The 18,294-nt window shown below is 37.1% G+C and overlaps 1 protein-coding gene across 1 annotated transcript in view; it reads right to left on the minus strand.

Moving 5' to 3' along the window:
- Positions 1 to 226: 226 nt before the first annotated feature.
- The window catches only part of SOS1 (SOS Ras/Rac guanine nucleotide exchange factor 1), a 52,008-nt gene continuing 33,940 nt past the window's right edge, over positions 227 to 18,294 (minus strand). Inside the window, exons 13-22 of the mRNA XM_070932289.1 lie at positions 16,959 to 17,062; positions 13,030 to 13,252; positions 12,461 to 12,580; positions 11,333 to 11,495; positions 10,706 to 10,823; positions 9,727 to 9,899; positions 8,113 to 8,229; positions 6,802 to 7,066; positions 4,797 to 4,915; positions 227 to 2,130 (exon numbers count right to left, since the gene is read on the minus strand). Of these exons, the coding sequence (XP_070788390.1) occupies positions 1,636 to 2,130; positions 4,797 to 4,915; positions 6,802 to 7,066; positions 8,113 to 8,229; positions 9,727 to 9,899; positions 10,706 to 10,823; positions 11,333 to 11,495; positions 12,461 to 12,580; positions 13,030 to 13,252; positions 16,959 to 17,062 (1,897 nt within the window). The 3' untranslated portion in view covers positions 227 to 1,635. The remainder of the gene's footprint in view (positions 2,131 to 4,796; positions 4,916 to 6,801; positions 7,067 to 8,112; positions 8,230 to 9,726; positions 9,900 to 10,705; positions 10,824 to 11,332; positions 11,496 to 12,460; positions 12,581 to 13,029; positions 13,253 to 16,958; positions 17,063 to 18,294) is intronic.

Below are 18,294 nucleotides of genomic sequence, written 5' to 3' on the forward strand. Positions count from 1 at the left end.
TTTAAACTTTGAAAAGTTAAGAGATTACAATATTATATGCATGAATCAATTAATCATGCCAACTCACCTGGATTTGTAATTCAATATCTTGGGATTTCTTCTGGGATTATCCTTTGTAAACTAAAACAATGATCTAGAAACAGAGATGTGTGTACCACAGCATGTCTCACCTCCTCAGGGCTAAAAACTGAAATGTATATTTAGCAATGCAATAATTTAATATATGTCAGCCAGACAAAATATCTGTGTCTTTATTTCAATTAAATTAAAAACAATTTGCAATTATATTTATGCAACATTCACTATATACATATGATTTATTTATGCAACTACAAGGCATAAATTGATACTGATTATTCATCTACCTACCACTAGTTAAAACAAAGGGATAACTAGGGATTGGGTGGGAGAGATGGCCAGAGGATCATTTTTTTGCATTTCCATGGCATAATCAGAGGCTGCAGCACTACCTGGAAAGTTGATCATTGGTAAATCTTAATTGAAGACCTAGTCAATGTTTACCCATGTAGATATGGATTTAAGTGACAGTAGTAGTGCCATTTCAAAGTATTTAAGAAATTTAAGCCTGCCCACTTTCAAAGCGACTCTGGGCAGCTTACATTAAAAAATAAGAAACTATAAAAAGATCCCATGTGTCTGGATTAGCACACTCCCTTAAACAGAAAACAACCACAGATTTCCACAAACAAACTACCCCCAGACCTGGGAGAACAGCCATGTTTTTAAAAACTTCCAGATCATCCTCAGGGTGGGAGCTACACAGAACTCTGGGGAATATCATTTAGAGGGTAGGTGCTGTGACAAATAAGGCAGACTTCCTGGGTCCTGAAAGATGGCATTATTTGACTGAAGCAACCCAAAGCACACCAACTGTGCCCAATCTTACAGGTCAGGGAGTCCTGGGAGCAGGCAGTCCCTCAGACAGCTTTTGCTATTCATGTGAGACTTAAATCTCTTGTTTAAAGGTGGCACAAATTAGGCATTCTACTTCCTGCATCATTTAGTACTGGCCTCAACACATTTATATAGAAGGAAAGTACCTCTTTGGTGAAGCCTAGGTACCCATGTATTTACTAATTATTTTAATAGTTTGTAAACAGGACCGCAGTATAATGTGATGTTTTAGCTGTATCCTAATTCAATGCTACAAATCAACCTCACAGTCCAGTATGATTTGAAAGCAGGGAATGATACAATTAAATTAAAAAGGCTAACAAATTCCCTGTTTGAGATTTTTTTTTTTTAAAAAGTGCATATTATTACTCCAAGAATTTATGTCATGGTGGACAGATTATAGAATTATGCTTCACATCCTTCACTGGACAATGCACAAAGCACAGGAAATGCTTATTGGCCCAAAGAGATCTGCAAACCTAATTTCTGGTACATTCAGATGTCCAGTGAGTTTAGAACAGTGCCTTGTATACTTTACTAACAAACAATAAAGGGGCCTGTTATTAAGTTTTATTATTTTCCACATTATATATATCAAATGTAGAGTCATTAGTGTTAGGAGCAATACCACGCAGCTCCTTGTTGCCAAAAGACGTGGTGCATCTATTGCCAGCAATAGACGTAGCACCGCAGAAAGCATGCTCTAGCACAAAGGAGAATTCAGGTGGAGTGCGCATTCTCCAGCAAAGGGGGTCCGTCACGATGCATTGATGGATGGGTGGGCTCCCTTTTGTAAGTTTTTGGAGGAAGCTTTGGGATATGTTGAGAAGTGCTTTGCCGTGGAGGAACAGGTGGCCCAGCGACAGAATGGATGTCCATTTCTTGGGGTATCAAAGGAGGTGATGGCAAATGCCTGCGTGCAACATGGGGAGAAGGGGTCTGAGGAGGAGGGGGAGTAAATGGAGAGGGGCTATTGGGAAAGAAAGTGTTGCCAAGTTCACTTTTCCTGCCTAAAGGCGGTGGCTGCAGATGCAAAGGCGAACTAGAGAAAACATCAGGAGTTCGCACAGGTTCTCGTGGTGGCAATACAGGTGGGCTTTCAGGAGCATCTGAGACAGAGGTCCTGTCGGGCACCGAATACCTTGGTGAATAAATTTTTGTTGTTGGCTGCCGAGGGGGAATTGCTGGTGGACTATCCAGATGTACAGAAGAAATCTAAAACAAACAAAAAATGATTCTGTTATAAAGTGATTCAGGGATCTCAGTGTTACATTATTAACCCTTCAATAAAAGCTAAATTAAACCTTCATACATCTTTCATCCAAAAATAGATGAAACAAATTTATTGTTCAATTTCTGTTTTTCTTTCTTTGGTTAAAATAACATCCTTACGTTACATCCATGTTTATTTTAAACATACCACACCCTGATGATGAAAACTAGGAGTGTGCAGAAAATGGGAATATGTTTTGTTTTAAATCAAAAAGCCCTGTACTCTTGATATTCTGCTTGATTCTTTCAGATCATGATTTGTTTCTTCCATTTTCTTCAGCAGTCACTTTGTTTCTAACTGAATCAGAGAATCATAGAGTTAGCAGCATTTATGCCTTCAAATACAGTTTACAGCTCAGTACAGGTAGTCCTCAAGAAATGACAGATGACTTAACAACCGCTCACAATTATGACCGACACTGCAAAACTTCATACGAACCTATTTCAAAGTTATGACAATATAGTGTGAGCCATGGTGGTGCAGTGGTTAGAATGCAGTACTACAGACTACTGCTGATTGCCGTTGCCAGCAGTTCAGCAGTTTGAGTCTCACCGGCTCAAGGTTGACTCAGCCTTCCATCCTTCTGAGGTGGGTAAAATGAGGACCCAGATTGTTGGGGGCAATATGCTGACTCTATAAACCGCTTAGAGAGGGCTATAAAGCACTGTGAAGCAGTATATAAGTCTAAATGCTATTGCTATAGTACCTCTGAGGTCATTTGCACTTATGGCAGGCCATGAGGATGCTGCAGCTCCCCCTGTCTATCTCTCCCCCCCCCCCGTCCTGCCCAGACGGGACCCCTGCAGCACATAGGCCTGCTCCCCATGCCCCTTGGAAGAAGTGACCTCTGCCACCAATTGGGTACTAAAACTAAACTGTCTGCCTCTGCTGTCCATTGATTGCCTGTAGGGGGCAGTCTAGTCTTTAAGTCCTAGCTGGGCTCTACAGGCAATCAAAGGACAGCTAAAGCTTGCAAAAACCCAGCATCCTCAATTTTTTAACAGTAGTTTCTAGTCCAGTTAAATTTTGGAGATGAATATTTAGTTTTAGCACTTAACTGGGGCAGAAGGTAGAAGAGCTACAAGTCTGTCCTTCCCAGTTTTTGCTTTTTATTGAAGAAATGTGGCTGGGGGCGGGGGGGGGGGAGGAGGGGGAAAGGGTGTTTTAAGCAAGGGAGAAATTTTTGGAAGCACATCCTGAAGCTCCTTTTTATGCAAGGACCAGCTTCCCAAAGCTGAATCCAAAATCCAAATCTATCTGCCTTTAGCTTAATTTCATTTTTCTATGGTTTATTCTTTAGAATGACAGAAAATAGGCCCTGAATTTCTGAGTTACACTTTTTAGGAATTTGAAAAGTGCCATTATGGCCTCTTCAATCACATTTTCACAGGGTTCATTCCGTCTATTTTTGTAAGACTTAACCATTTCCTATCCTCTTAATCATTCTTGTTGACTTTGTTGGACTCTTTAATTTCAAATTGTGGTTGCCCATTATTAAGCCAAGTACTTAAGGTGACAAATATTAAGCTAAATGTTTTGAATTCAAAATGACAAATGCACAATATTGTGACTATTACTTCTTAATATTTAGAACAATCTACTTTTACTGATGAACTTGCCTCTTTAGTAATCACATCAAATTACCAAGTCAGGTATCCCCTATTGTTCATTCATATCACACATGCATACACATACATTTCTGTTATTTATACCCCTTTTCTATAAGTCTTCCTTTTAAAATTCTGTTCATATTTTTAGAATATTAGTTATTCCGCCTTCTGCAAATTTGATAAACATTCCCTCTATCTTTTCATTCAAAAGTCCATTTGATTTTTCATTACACTTTGATGAAGAATCATACCTGAACATACTCTAAATATAATTTTCATCCTATCTACGTGAGTCTATTGCCCATTCTACCCTTAATTAACCTGCTGTTTGGAAAGTCATGTGCAATCATTCTTGGCCTTCTAGAAACTGTTAGAGAGAGAGCTGTTTTGGAGAGCCTACATGGAGTAGTCATTATTGTACATATTTTATAATGGTAGATTTGTACTTTTATTGGTTTTTAGGTTTTCATTATGTTTTTATGTTTTTTAATGATGCAAACACTAAGAATCTTTTTGAAGTCTGGCAATATGTAAACAAAATAAAACAACAACAAACAAACAAACAAACAAACAAATAAATGGCACAGTTACCTTTGTATCATGCTTGGGGCCCAAATAGGGGAACAGCAGAGTGGAGGTGGTTTATTGAGTAAAAACAGATCCCACTCCCCCCACGCCCTACTCATGTGTCCTTAAATTTTAATGATTGGTTTAAATTTATTTAGGTTTTAATGTATATGTATACATATATTTTGATGACTGCAAACCATCAGAGTTACTCTATGGTAACATGGGTGGCCAATAAATTTTATAAATAAATAAATAATAAATGCATAGTTTGTGTCAGCTTTTGGTCACTTAGGAATTCACTAAAACAAAAATTCTGACTGGTGTGCACCAAACTTTTGCATGTCATATCACCTTATATCTTTTAAAAATAATTTTAGCTTACTTCTAAAATCTATTATTTCTGCTATTGGAAATAAGAGAAAAATTACCTTTGACGGAGAAGATTCGGCAGGGGCAGATTCTGGACGTCTTCGGGGTGGAATAGGAGGAGGAACAGTAATTTCATCAGAATTTTTGGGAAAACTGATAGAGGATACAGAGGCAGACCCTGAGGATATATGAAAATTTTGAATGGCCTATTTTAAACAGAATAAAATATACCATATTTTTCATTGTATAAGACGCACTTCCCCCACCCCCAAAAGTGGGTAGTAATGTCTGTGTGACTTATACAGTGAATGTTGCTGAAGCCACGCCCACCCGCTGGCCCCCACCCTTCGGCCTCTGCCTCTCAGCAATTTGCCTCTGCAGCAAATACCAAACAGCCTGGTCAGCTTCAGCACAGCCTGATTTACCACGAGCAGCTGATTGGCGATTGGATCTGCCTCCCGGAATACCGTCTATCAGCAGTTCCAGGCTGCAGGGATCACCATCACCCATTGCTGCTACTGCCTATTGCTGCCTCCGCGCACCCCATTTTTGGCCTCTGCGCGTTGCATTTTTGGCCGTCTATCCCCACTGCCTGGAATGGGTCGAAAATGGGGCATGCAGAGGCGGCGGGCGGCGATGGGTGGTGGCAATCCCCACAGCCTGGAACAGCTGATAGGTGGTATTCCAGGAGGCAGATTCAATCACCAATCAGCTGCTCATGCTAAATCAGGCTGTGCTGAAGTTGACCGGACTGTTTGCTGTTTGCTGCAAAGAGGCAAATTGCTGGGAGACAGAGGCAGATTTTTTTTCTCTTGTTTTCCTCCCAAAAAGCTAGGTGCGTCTTATAGTCAGGAGCGTCTTATAGTCTGAAAAATCCGGTAGCTTATCTGTTTTCATTTAAGTATTGAATTTCTGTGATATCATGTTTATTTCATAAGAATCAGATTCTTAAGGCCGCTCATTTGTTAGATTAGTGTAACTGCCCATCTCATATATGTGGGGTTCACAACATTTAAAAACATCAATAAAACAGAATAAAAATTAAACTCAACTAACACACAACCATAATAAAAACCACCATTAAAATCTAAGTTAAATTAAACCAAAGAAGGCTGGTAAACTTTGCAGTTTGCTCAAATTAGTGAAGAAAAACTACAGGAGACATCCAAGCGTGGGACATTTAATTGGATAGAAGTCCTCATGAGAACAGGTAAATTACCTGATTTATATACTCCTTTTATTGCTCAATGCATCTTGGGAAATTCATTTTGGAAAATAAAATATGAAGGAAACAGTTATCTTTATTACTTTTTATATCCATCATCATTAGAAAATAGCACTACTTTTCTTGAATATTAAATCTCACTGTAATTTTCTAAATTATTATAAATTATAAAAGCATCAATTCAATCAAATGTCCCAGTAGAGTCTATTCTGTATACCGTATTTTTCAGAGTATAAGACGCACCGGAGTATAAGATGCAGCTTAGTTTTTGGGGAGGAAACAGGAAAAAAAAATCTGCCTACCAGCTATTCATCTGGCTAGCGTCCTTAGTCTGGTCAGCTTCAGCAGATTAGTTTGCTGGTTTTTTATCCCCTGCTTGGGGATAAAAAACAGCTTCTAAGGCACAGCTGAGGGGAAGCAGCAATGAGAAAAGCAGGCAAAGCACGGGGAGATCACTTCACTCGGCTAGCGCCTAGTTAGGGGTGAAAAAAAGCTTCTAAAGAACAGCTGAGAGTCGGAGCAAAGCATGGAGATTGCTTCACTCACTAGTGGCTTGAGAGTCGAGGGAGCAGGCAAAGTTGGGAAGACCGCTTCACTCACTAGCGCCTCGTTAGGGCTGAAAAAAAGCTTCGAAAAAGCTACATTCGGAGTATAAGACGCACTCAAATTTTCAGCCTCTTTTAGGGGGGAAAAAGGTGCATCTTATACTCCGAAAAATATGGTAAATACCATCTCATTTATTCTTATGCTACGTAAGAATAGAAATAACACAAATAGAAATGAAAGGAGCCAAAAACATTAAAGTGGGAGAGAGCATCATTGCCTATAGTTGCACCTACTTGAATGAAAAGGTGTAGAGGGGTCAGAATCAAACACACTGCAGACATCTGTAGTGCTGGAAGTGGAGGACGGCAAGGGTGGGGTGAGTGGTGTTCTTGGAGAGTTTGGTGCAGAGGCTGCATTCTCCGATTCACTCTCAGGGACACGACTGTAACTAATCTTTCTGGGCTCTTGTTGCAGAGGTGTTGGGTGCCTCATGGTTCCAGGTCTTGGATTTGATGGACGAATACCCGGAGATTTGAGAGAATAGCTGTATTTTTTAAGCTGAAAGAATCCAAAGCAGATATTATAAAAACATAGTGTTAATCTAAACCTTTTTAAACCGTTATCATTTCCAAATATCATATTTGTGTTGTTCTACAAGTAATTGATTATGTGTTATAAAGTTGATGTCAGGTCTGAGTGATAACATTAGTAGATCTGTCCCAAACCTGGCTTTTCAGATCTCCCAATGGCATACATTGATTGAGTTAATCCACCTTGCTGCTGGTCATCTATCTCTCTTTCATTACACCATTCCTAGAATTATCAACTTCTGAAGGAAGTGAAGTCTTTGCATAATGTGTCCCAATGAAATATGATAATTTCAGCCTGATCATGTGCCTCAGGTGAGACTATGGACTGATTGGTTCTATGATCAATTTGTTTTGGTCTTTTCTGGTTGTCAGTGATATTCTCAGAGGTCTTCTCTAACTCCAAAGTTCAGAAGTGTCAATATTATTTCTATTCTGCTTTTACAAAGTCCAACTGTACTACAAATAGTCATCGACATACAACAGTCATTTAGTGATTGTTCAAAATTACAATGGCATTAAGAAAAGTGATTTATGACCGGTTTTTACATTTATGGCCATTGCAGCATCCCATGGTCATGTGATCAAAATTCAGATGCTTGCCAACTGACATGTATTTATGATGTGTCCTAGAGTCATGTGATCCTCTTTTGTAACCTTTTAACAAGCAAAGTCAATGGGGAAGTTAGATTCACTTAACAACCGTGGCAAGAAAGGTCATAAAATGGGGCAAAATTCACTTACAACTATCTCATTTAGCAACAGAAATTTTGGATTCCATTGTGGTTGTAACTCAAGGACTATCTGTATAGGGAAAACCTCTGCTTACATAAATCTGATCTTTGTAGGTATAGACACGTCATGGAATATGAATATTGTTTTCAAGATCTTCATTACTATCCTACCAAATGTTAATATGTAACATATTTCTTGACTCCTGGTTTACTGTAAAACTGTTCTTAAAAAAGAAAAGAAAAAGTGATATATAGCAAGTAAATAATAAATGATAATACTCACAAATCTTGGAGGCGGCTTCATATTACGTGGCTCTATTTCTAGGGATTTGTTGTAAAGAGAATCTGCAAATTCTTTTTCCATGCTACTTCCCATTGGATTCAAATTTTCAAAAAATCTCTAAAACCAAAACACTCAGGATGATTAGTATAATGTAATATTGTGATTTTAAGGCAAAGGATGCAAATATTTTAACAACAGGGCACAAGCCTACCTTGCTTTTTGTTACTGGATGGATTCATGGAAATGCATTTCCTTCTATCTGCTTCTAAAGCAACACTTATGCAAACTAATCAGACCTGAAGAACCCATTGAAATACCTGAAACAATTCTTCTGATGTTTAATTTGTATTAACAGCTATCAAGGAGGCAGGTCCTCTCACAGAACAGGCCATGAACTGGGTGGAACTGGCTATCATTATACCTCAGAATCATAGTTGGGAAGAGCCACTTAGGTTATTATTTCCAATCATTTGCTCAGTGCACAAATCCAAATTAGGGCATTAGCTGATTCAACTAATTTTATATCATCTATAGAATTATAAACCTTACACTCACTGTTTACCTAGACCGTTACTATCAATAAAAAGAAAAGAGGTTCCAAGACTGCCCTTAAGAGTACTTCTTCACTCAGTACCTCATTCAAGTTCAATGAGGTAGCAATGATTAGCACTATTTCTGTATGATTTCAGGCAACTGCATTTAAATGTTAAGTATTTATGATTAATGTCACTATGGTTTGACAAATTTTTACAACTTTTACAATTTTTGTAAGATTTACACTCTGAAAGAAATTGTGTAAGAGAAGACTTGAGGATCATTTTAAGCAAATATTTTTCCTTCCATACTTGGAAGATGACGTAGTCCTGAGTTACAGAAGAGTTTTTCTCCAACAATTCTTGTGAAAGTAAATTTTCATGCATGCTTGTATATATTTGCAAACATAGCAGTTGCTGGATGCAAAAATCACAGTGTTTTTTCATCCACAGAATGTTTATTTATTTATTAAAAATTTATGTAGCCACCATTTCTTGTGCCTCTTTCCAGAAAGTTAAAGTTACATACGGTAAATCAAAGGTTACTTAATCTGGGTACTGCAAAATATCGCAAAGGAAAAATTCAGTTTGCAGTTCCCTGGGAACCGTAAGATAGCTCCCGAAGTAAAACTTCTTTCAAGACCAAGGATGACGAGTAGGTAAGTAAAGATTAACCCCAGACAATCAAGCAATAAATAGTACCAAAGGAAGAGAATATATGTAGCTCAGCGTTGAACTGTGAGATCATTGGTGATCTCTGAGCTTTATGGTTTTTCTGCAGACATTTCTTTAGCAAACCAGGTAACTAGCCTAGCATTGATGATGATACCTAGTTTGGTATTGAAATGTCTGCAAGAAAACCACCAAGCTCACAGAGCACCAAGAACTCCACCAAGAATAGTAAATTACACCCTAATCAAGGAATTATCAACTCAGACAAACAAGTAGAAACAACACAATAACCAATGAACTTCCAGGGAGAAAATAATATCCCGACCAAACTATTGTATATAAATAGAAAGCAAACCTCACTCCACAAGCAAACAACCAAGCTCAGAGAACACCAAAACTTCCTACTTACCCTGATGTCAGGTTCTACCTTTAAGCAATATGGCTGATTTTGATACTGTTGTATTTCTCCTGTTATCTCAGCTACTTTCCTCCGTTTGCTAAAGTTAATGAGCTCTCTTCCATGTCTTCTTAGAAATTCAGGATTGCCTTCTTCTGTTTTCAAAATGTTTGTTAAATAAATTCCTATAATAGCAAATATACAAAAATGCACAATGTAGTAAAATGTCTATGGAGATTCTCAGTCATTCAGGTCATGGTTGTCCCAAAGGTGCTTTTTCAAACAGCTTCTAAGAAAAACCAGAAAGTCCAGGAGTCTCTTGAAAAAACACTTCTGGGTGTGACTCACTTAACCATCATCTTTCTTAACAACAGAAATTCTAATCTCAATTGTGGTCATAAGTTGAGAACTACCTATATAAAAAACATCTATGGTATATGGCACTGTGACAATTGCAGCTAAAGAGTTCTTTCTCAAAATATAGAGTAAAATATATTATACTGGGCCAAATAAACAGAACAATCTGGTATATTTTCATCTCAACTACCCTCAAAGTATTTCCAGTTCAGTTACATAGCATAATTATCACACATATGTTTATGGAAATTCTCAATCATCCAGGACATGTTTATCCCAAAGAAGCTTTTCAAAAGAACTGAAGAAGCTTCTTGGATGAGAAGTGAAACGTTTTCAAGGAAAAAACCCAAGAAAGTGCAGTTGCCTTTTGAAAAGCACCTTTGATATCACACACATATTTTAAACAATTTAGAAAACAATTTGCTTTTACACTAAAACTTACAAATACTTGAAAAGTCATACCAATTGTTTTCAATGTATTCAACTATATGCTTTTGATTCTTAGTCTAATTAACAACAAATTCAGGTAGTATATTTAAACAAAAAACTTTCCCATATACTCATTCTACAATTCATTTTCTTTATCCATTAATGTTTGTGATTTTATCTTTATCACAAATAAAATCCTACTTACCAAAGAAAGGCACACATGGAGGATTAATGGACCTGAGTTTTGCCAAATATTTCTTATGATGATCTTCACTTAGTTCATGTGCTTCTTCAAATATCTTCTTTTGCCGGCTTGGGATTTGCTGAAGATAAAGAAAGGTGAGGATACTATTTGCCCACAGAAAAATTGCTGACTATACCACTGTAGCTGACTGCCCAGGCTGGCCAAAACGTGTGAACCGTCTACATGACTCATCCCCTTCCTTTACACAATGCTTTCCATATAGAAAAATCTATAAATGTTTAAAGTAGCAATAAGATCTGCCTATACTGTTTTATTTTCCTTATTTAAATAATATTTTTGATCTTGAAGAGACTCATGATCCAGACAAAAATATTGATGCAGAGCTAAGATTTGATATAAAACATGAAGTAGAGGCTTTTTGTTTGTATACCTGGGATTAAATAAACATTTGGGTTACTCTTTTGTTTTAATCTAGGTTTGAGATAATTTCTTATATACAGAAAAAAGATTTTAAATCATTTTTCTAATGTTCAAACCCAACATATATTTTTAAAAAGTTTCTTTAATGAAAAATATCTGCTACCTCACTTCCAAGTAGTTTTCATTTTAGATCTGCATTTCACTTACTTCAAAGGTGTGATCCAGTCTGTAAATAGGTGCAGAGTTCATAGCACTGACGACTTCAAGAACGCCATTAAAATTGTTTAGCTCTTGAAAAACTTGCAAGATTTCAATTATCCGGCATACTACCATTACTCTTTCTTCTAGATTTTCTGTTTCTACAATGCATCTAGATATTCAGAAAGCATATTTAAATTTCTTTTTGGATTATCAATAATGTAAAAGCATTACTACAGTTTTTTTTTTCAAGGAAGTGTGGCCTAGTATTTTCCAAACACCTAATTGAACCTGAATCCCATTTATTTTCGAATTAAAAGAAAACGATCATACACTGCAAATGTAGTGTACATTTTAATAGTACAGAGGGATTGGAGGTACCCGGTTTCAAAAGGTTCTATCCTGGGTCAATCGATCTGTATACATTTCTCAACTGAAAAGAAAGCATCTAAACTCACTGAGAACAGGTGATGTGTTTGCTAGCTGAAGCAAGAAACCGAATGTAATGATATTCAATGCAGTGATGGCTGACTTATACCACTACAAAACTGGTCTAGTACCAATATATAACCTAATATTATCTGTTGCTGTTTGAATACAGACCACAGAAAATATAAATAACAATGTTTTTAAATATAATTACAGATAATCCTTGATTTATGACCACAGTTGAGCCCAAAGTTTTGGTTGCTAAGCGAGACAGTTGTTAAGAGAATTTTGTCCCATTTTATGACCTATCTTGCCACAGTTGTTAAGTGAATCACTGCAACTCCTAAGTTAGTACCGGTAACAGAGTTGTTAAAGTGAATCTGGTTTCCCCAATGACTTTGCTTGTCAGAAGTCTGCAAAAGGTGATTGTATGACCCCGGGACACTGCAGTCGTCATAAACTTGAGTCAATTGCCAAGCATCTGAATTTTGATCATGTGACAATGGGGATGCTGCAAACAATCGTAATTATGAAAAACGGTGATTAAGTCACTTTTTTCAGTGCTGTTGTAACTTTGAATGGTCACTAAATGAACTATTGTAAGTCGAGGACTACCCGTATTTCCTGTTTAGAATTCAATCTCTTCTAAATTACATCATAGGAACCAGGCAAATACCAACACTGGTCAATGAATCAAATTAATCTTACTTTTCAAACCATAAGGTAAGATTAGTGGTATGTCTTATCATTTTGAGCAGGTTAGGAGAATTAATTTCTTTATCTTCCTTTGTCCATACACTCCCAACGAGCTCTGATGGCTGCACAGCCCTGCCAAACATAAAATCAAAATGAGGCAAGATTAGCTGGCTTTTCATCGAAAGTATTTCCAATTAAATCAGTAATTTTGAATTAGACTAATCAATGAACTGATCTGTGTTTCTTTTGAACAGCTTCTTGCTCACGGAAAGAAAAGCATTTGGTTTTAATAGTCAGCTTTCTCTATAGCTACTAACGATATAATATTATATTATGCAAATTAAAACCATTGTTTTAATTTTATTAAATAAGTCCCAACATATGAAGAGAAATTCTCACTTTTAATTACTCCTGATATTAACTGTTCATTAAAAGTAGGCAAGTATACTTCAGAAAATATAATCCCAATAATTCTGCTAGTAAAAATAAATGGCAGAAAGACTCATGACATTAAAAAAGAACACTTAACAAGTCTATATTTTAACCAAGAATCATACATCTTAAAGGAAAAAAGGAACTACCTGTAAAGTTCTGATTCAAGTAGAGTAAGCTGTCGGGCAATTTCTATTGGATGCAAAGTGAGCAGGTCAAATGTTTCAGTTTGTCCTTGCCTGCTGATATGCCACTCAATTGGAGGTGGTGAGCTTTCAAAAGTGATATTGTGAGTTGGCCCAATGGCTTGTGCTTGCTTTTTCCTATGAATTATCTTCGTGATTGACTCAACCCATTTCTTCATAGCTTTACCTGAGAATGAACACAGAAACTGGTTTATAGCACCGTGGAGCAAGTTCTAAAAATATTAAGTGCTTATCTTACCCACAGGCCCATTGGTAAAAGAATGCAAAAATTTCAGCTAGACCAGCATTGTAAGTGTCCCAAATTACAACTGCTTTTTGTTGAAAAAAGGAAGCAATAGTTTCCAACCCTCTTTTTTGAAATGTGAAAACATTACATGCAGAAGCATGTAAGAACTGGCCATACAAAGAAAAAAGTTGGTATCCTATTTTATTTTAATAATCTCCGAATTAAATTACAAAAAAAAATCTCCATAACAATAAAAAACGCCATGTCACACAGCAGTTCCAATTTAGTTAATGTAATGAGAGAATGAAAGCTTTTTACGCTATCAGTTTCAAGCTTAAAACATGGAAGTCTCTATAATATGAGATTAAGATATACAAGGCTTATAACGACATATAGATGCCGTCAGGTTTTCCTGTGGTGAGTACAGATAATCAACTGTTTTTGGAGGGTAGGTCTTCTATTCACTTCCACTCCTCCATGGCTGTGATCTCCGCTCATGTTTTCCTGCTCCAAGTTGAGTGTTTTCCAACTCTTGCCATCTCAAATGTTGCCTGGTTTGCCCTGTTGGTCTTAACTTTTCTGGCAACCCCAAGTACTTGGATTGGCTATTGAGCAGAGTAGCTTTGTACTAAGGTTTGGTACAGCTAATATGGAGAAACAGGAGTCTCAGTAGAAGAGTGATCGTATGATTTGTCAACTTTCCTTTTTTCATTACTGTTTTTCTTTTCTTGCGCTTTCTACATTTCCCATGGATTTCTTTAAAAATATTTTTTAAAAATAATGTTTCCAAGGGGTGGAGGTGGTTGCAAAAAGGGTGTTAGTTAAGCCTTCTATTTCAAATGACTGATGCAGTAAATGATGAAATGGTGCAACGGTAGAAAAGTACAGTAGCAAGCTCAGGGAAGATAGATAGTAATTTAAGAAAGCTGGATTTCATACCAGTGATAGTCTACATGTCAGGCAAGTGATTCTACTATGCTACTGAAACTCCTGTTTCTCAACTATAGCTGCAGCACTTTTTTGAACCAAACTGGAAAGATGCAAAAAAAAAAAATTTTTTTTAAGTTGTTTGCTTTGCCTTCATATACGTGTATTTTGATGTTTTAATTTTGTATATATAAATATAACTTTTCCTCTATAATATTTTTTTATTTGTATATATAAACACAGACACATAAAAGAGTATCTATGTCAAGTAATACCTACTCGCAGAAAGGAAAGCAACTGATAATGCTTTTCTAGAATGGAAAGTTGCTAAGGCAGAGCAGCAAGGGAAATGTCAAATGGGACACTACTAGCTTCATTCAATCAGGCTTTTCATAAACAAGCTTTTAGTTAAACTGGCATCGGAATAAGAAAAGAGCAGCCTAAGATTGGCACATGGATATGTTCCTGGCATGTTCCTACATAAATTAAAATATAATGAATCTTGGATCTTTGTTATTTTATCAGGGAGTTTCCTTTTAAAAACACAATCCTCCTCTCTAGTCAGACAGTCAGTCATGAATCAATAAATCAAATCCAAGTCAATTTCTAGAGGGTTTCTCTGGTTTATTCCAGAAATTCTGGTTTAACTATATATGCTTATCTTGAATTATGAAGCGCTGAAGGGTTATTTTTTCTAATTATGACTGATTATCTGGGGTTGGGCTGATATTTTATGTTAAGATTCCATTATCTAAAATAATTTTAGGTTGGTTTTTCTCAAATAAAACTGTTTAATGGATGACCAACAAACCAGGCATAGCTTATTAAAAGGCCCATAAAGAAAAAAAGATGGACTATTAGAATAATAATATCAATGTAATGCTATGTCAAACAATGAATACATGCTGACATTTTGCTAGCTTCTTCAGAGCAGAAACTCTTACTCTATTAAATTAACAACATGGCTAGTCAAATATTAGAACATACAGTTGCAAGAAAAAGTATGTGAACCCCTTGGGATTAAGTGGAGTTTTGCATGAATTGGTCATAAAATGTGCTCTGAACTTCATCTAAGTCACAACAATAGAAAAACACAGTCTGCTTAAAATAATACTACACAAACATTAGATGTTGCCATGGTTTAATTGAACGTAACATGTAAACATTCATAGTGCAGGGAGGAAAAAGTATGTGAGCCCCTAGCCTAATGACTTCTCCAAGAGCTAATTGGAGCCTGGAGTGAGCCAACTTGACTCCAATCAGTGCGATGATATTGGATGTGTTGCTGACAGCTGTCCTGCCCTTTAAAAACACACACCTGTTTTGGGTTTACTAATTTCAAGAAGCACTGTCTGATGTGAACCATGCCTCGCAGAAAAGAGCTCTCAGAAGACCTACGATCAAGAATTGTTGACTTGCATGAAGCTGGAAAGGGTTACAAAAGTATCTCCAAAAGCCTTGATGTTCATGTGTCCACGGTAAGACAGACTGTCTACAAATGGAGAAAGTTTAGCACTGTTGCTACTCTCCCTAGGCGTGGTCGTCCTGTAAAAATGACTGCAAGAACACAGCGCAGAATGCTTCATGAGGTAAAGAAGAATCCTAGAGTGTCAGCTAAAGACCTATAGAAATCTCTGGCACATGCTAACATTTTTGTTGACACATCTACAATAAGGAAAACATTAAACAAGAATGGAGTACATGGGAGGACACCACGGAGGAAGCCATTGCTGTCCAAAAAAAATATTGCAGCACGTTTGAAGTTTGCAAAAGAGCACCTGGATGTTCCACAGCACTACTGGCAAAATATACTGTGGACAGATGAAAACAAAATTGAGTTGTTTGGGAAGAACACACAACACTATGTGTGGAGGAAAAAAGGCACAGCACACCAACATCAAAACCTCATCCCCACTGTAAAACATGGCGGAGAGAGCATCATGGTTTGGGGCTGCTTTGCTGCCTCAGGGCCTGGACGGATTGTTGTCACTGATGGGAAAATGAATTCCAGAGTTTATCAAGACATTTTGCAGGAAAACATATAACCATCTGTCTGCCAACTGAAGCTCTGCAGAGGATGGGTGATGCAAGAGGACAATAACCCAAAGCATACAAGTAATTCAACAAAAAAAATGGCTTCAACAGGACAGAATACACCTTCTGGAGTGGCCCAGTCAGAGTCCTGACCTCAACCCGATTGAAATGCTGTGGCATGACCTTAAGAGAGCGATTCACACCAGACATCCCAAGAATATTGCTACACTGAAAAAGTTTTGTGAAGAGGAGTGGTCCAAAATTACTCCAGATCATTGTGCAGGTCTGATCTGCAACTACAGGAAACGTTTGGTTGAGGTTATTGCTGCCAAAGGAGGGTCAACCAGTTATTAAGTCCAAAGGTTCACATACTTTTTCCTTCCTGCACTGTGAATGTTTACATGTTATGTTCAATTAGACCATGGCAATATCTAATGTTTGTGTAGTATTATTTTAAGCAGACTATGTTTTTCTATTGTTGTGACTTAGATGAAGTTCAGAGCACATTTTATGACCAATTCATGCAAACCTCCACGTAATCCCAAGGGGTTCACATACTTTTTCTTGCAACTGTACTTACTATTCCACATAGCATTAAATGGAATCCATTTGATTAATAAGGAACAGGTATGAAAAGTACACTCAATGAAAATGTAAGTACTAGATATTTGTGGTCATCAATTACCTCTGACTGTGCCAATGAATTCTTCCAATCGTTGCAAAAGATCTACATCTCTCTCAAAATCATAGAAATGATGTTCTACCCAGTGTCGACATACATTTAATACTCTGCAACATAAATGGTTAGATATTTGAGATCAATATTTATTAAACATATTTTAAATAACAATTAGTAGGGCTGAGTGTTTGAGTGTTTGAGTGTTTACACTAAGCAACTCATAGATAGAAGGAGCACAGATTTATAAGCACTCTTATTTAACTCTGAGCCTGACCGGGCATTCTTTGAAAAGGATGAGAACAGTGGTCCTTCTAGCATAAGCAATCTCCCATTCAAGTTCTAACACTTGGACTAAAAGGCAAATTTGTGCAACAAGCTGATCACTACCTAAAACTAAGGCTGTCTATTGTGCACAAAAAAAAGGTTGAACTCCCACAGAAAAATTCTGTTTCAAGATTGTAATGGAGCCTATATTTCCTAACGAAATGAAATGCAACTATAACTAAGAAGATTCAATTTCTGGACTTTCATGAAAAGTCTTTCTTTAGAACCACAAAATCATAAACGTAATTTTTGTAAGATTCAACAATATCAATCATATATAAACTGAAAGCAGCAAGATTAAAGTTTGTGAAGACTATGAAGGATCTGTTATAATGCCCCAAAATGATTATCTTTTTGCTCATTGCTTTAGCCCCTCATCACAAGGAATCATATACTAATCATAATTTTGCAAAACCAAGAAATATTCTTCTGTTCACAAAAAACATGCATATTATGAAATTATCTGATATCTAGGTTAGTCCGAAAAATCATGGAATGTATATCAGTAAAACAAAGTTACAAGAAACCAGTATGTATGAACAGCACAAATGCAGACGGAGAAATGGCAACTAACTCTTAACAGTATTTTATGTCAGATGAAGTATTTAGATATGAGTAGGGAAGGATTACCTATGTTTTAATTCTAAACTTGCAAGAAGTACCGTATTTTTTGGAGTAGAAGATGCACTCCCCCTCCCCTAAAAGAGAGTGAAAATTTGGGGGCGTTTTATACACCGAATGTAGCCCTGCCCACCCACCGGCCCCCATCCTTTGGCCTCTGCTTCCCAGCAATTTACCTCCTTGCAGCAAACAGCCCGTTTCAGCTTCAGCACAGCCTGATTAACACAAGCAGCTGATTGTTGGTTGGATTGGCCTCCTGACCCTCAGCTGTTTCAGGATGCAGGGATTGCCATTGCCTATTGCCGCGCGGACCTTCGCTGTTTGCTGCGGAGGCAGAGGCAGATTTCATTTTCTTGTGCTAATCAGGTTGTGCTGAAAATGAAAATGAAACTAAAGC

This window comes from Pituophis catenifer, unplaced genomic scaffold (assembly GCF_029215685.1).
Source record: "Pituophis catenifer annectens isolate HBS135680 unplaced genomic scaffold, rPitCat1.0.hap2 SCAF_1, whole genome shotgun sequence".
Taxonomy (NCBI): Eukaryota; Metazoa; Chordata; class Lepidosauria; order Squamata; family Colubridae; genus Pituophis; species Pituophis catenifer.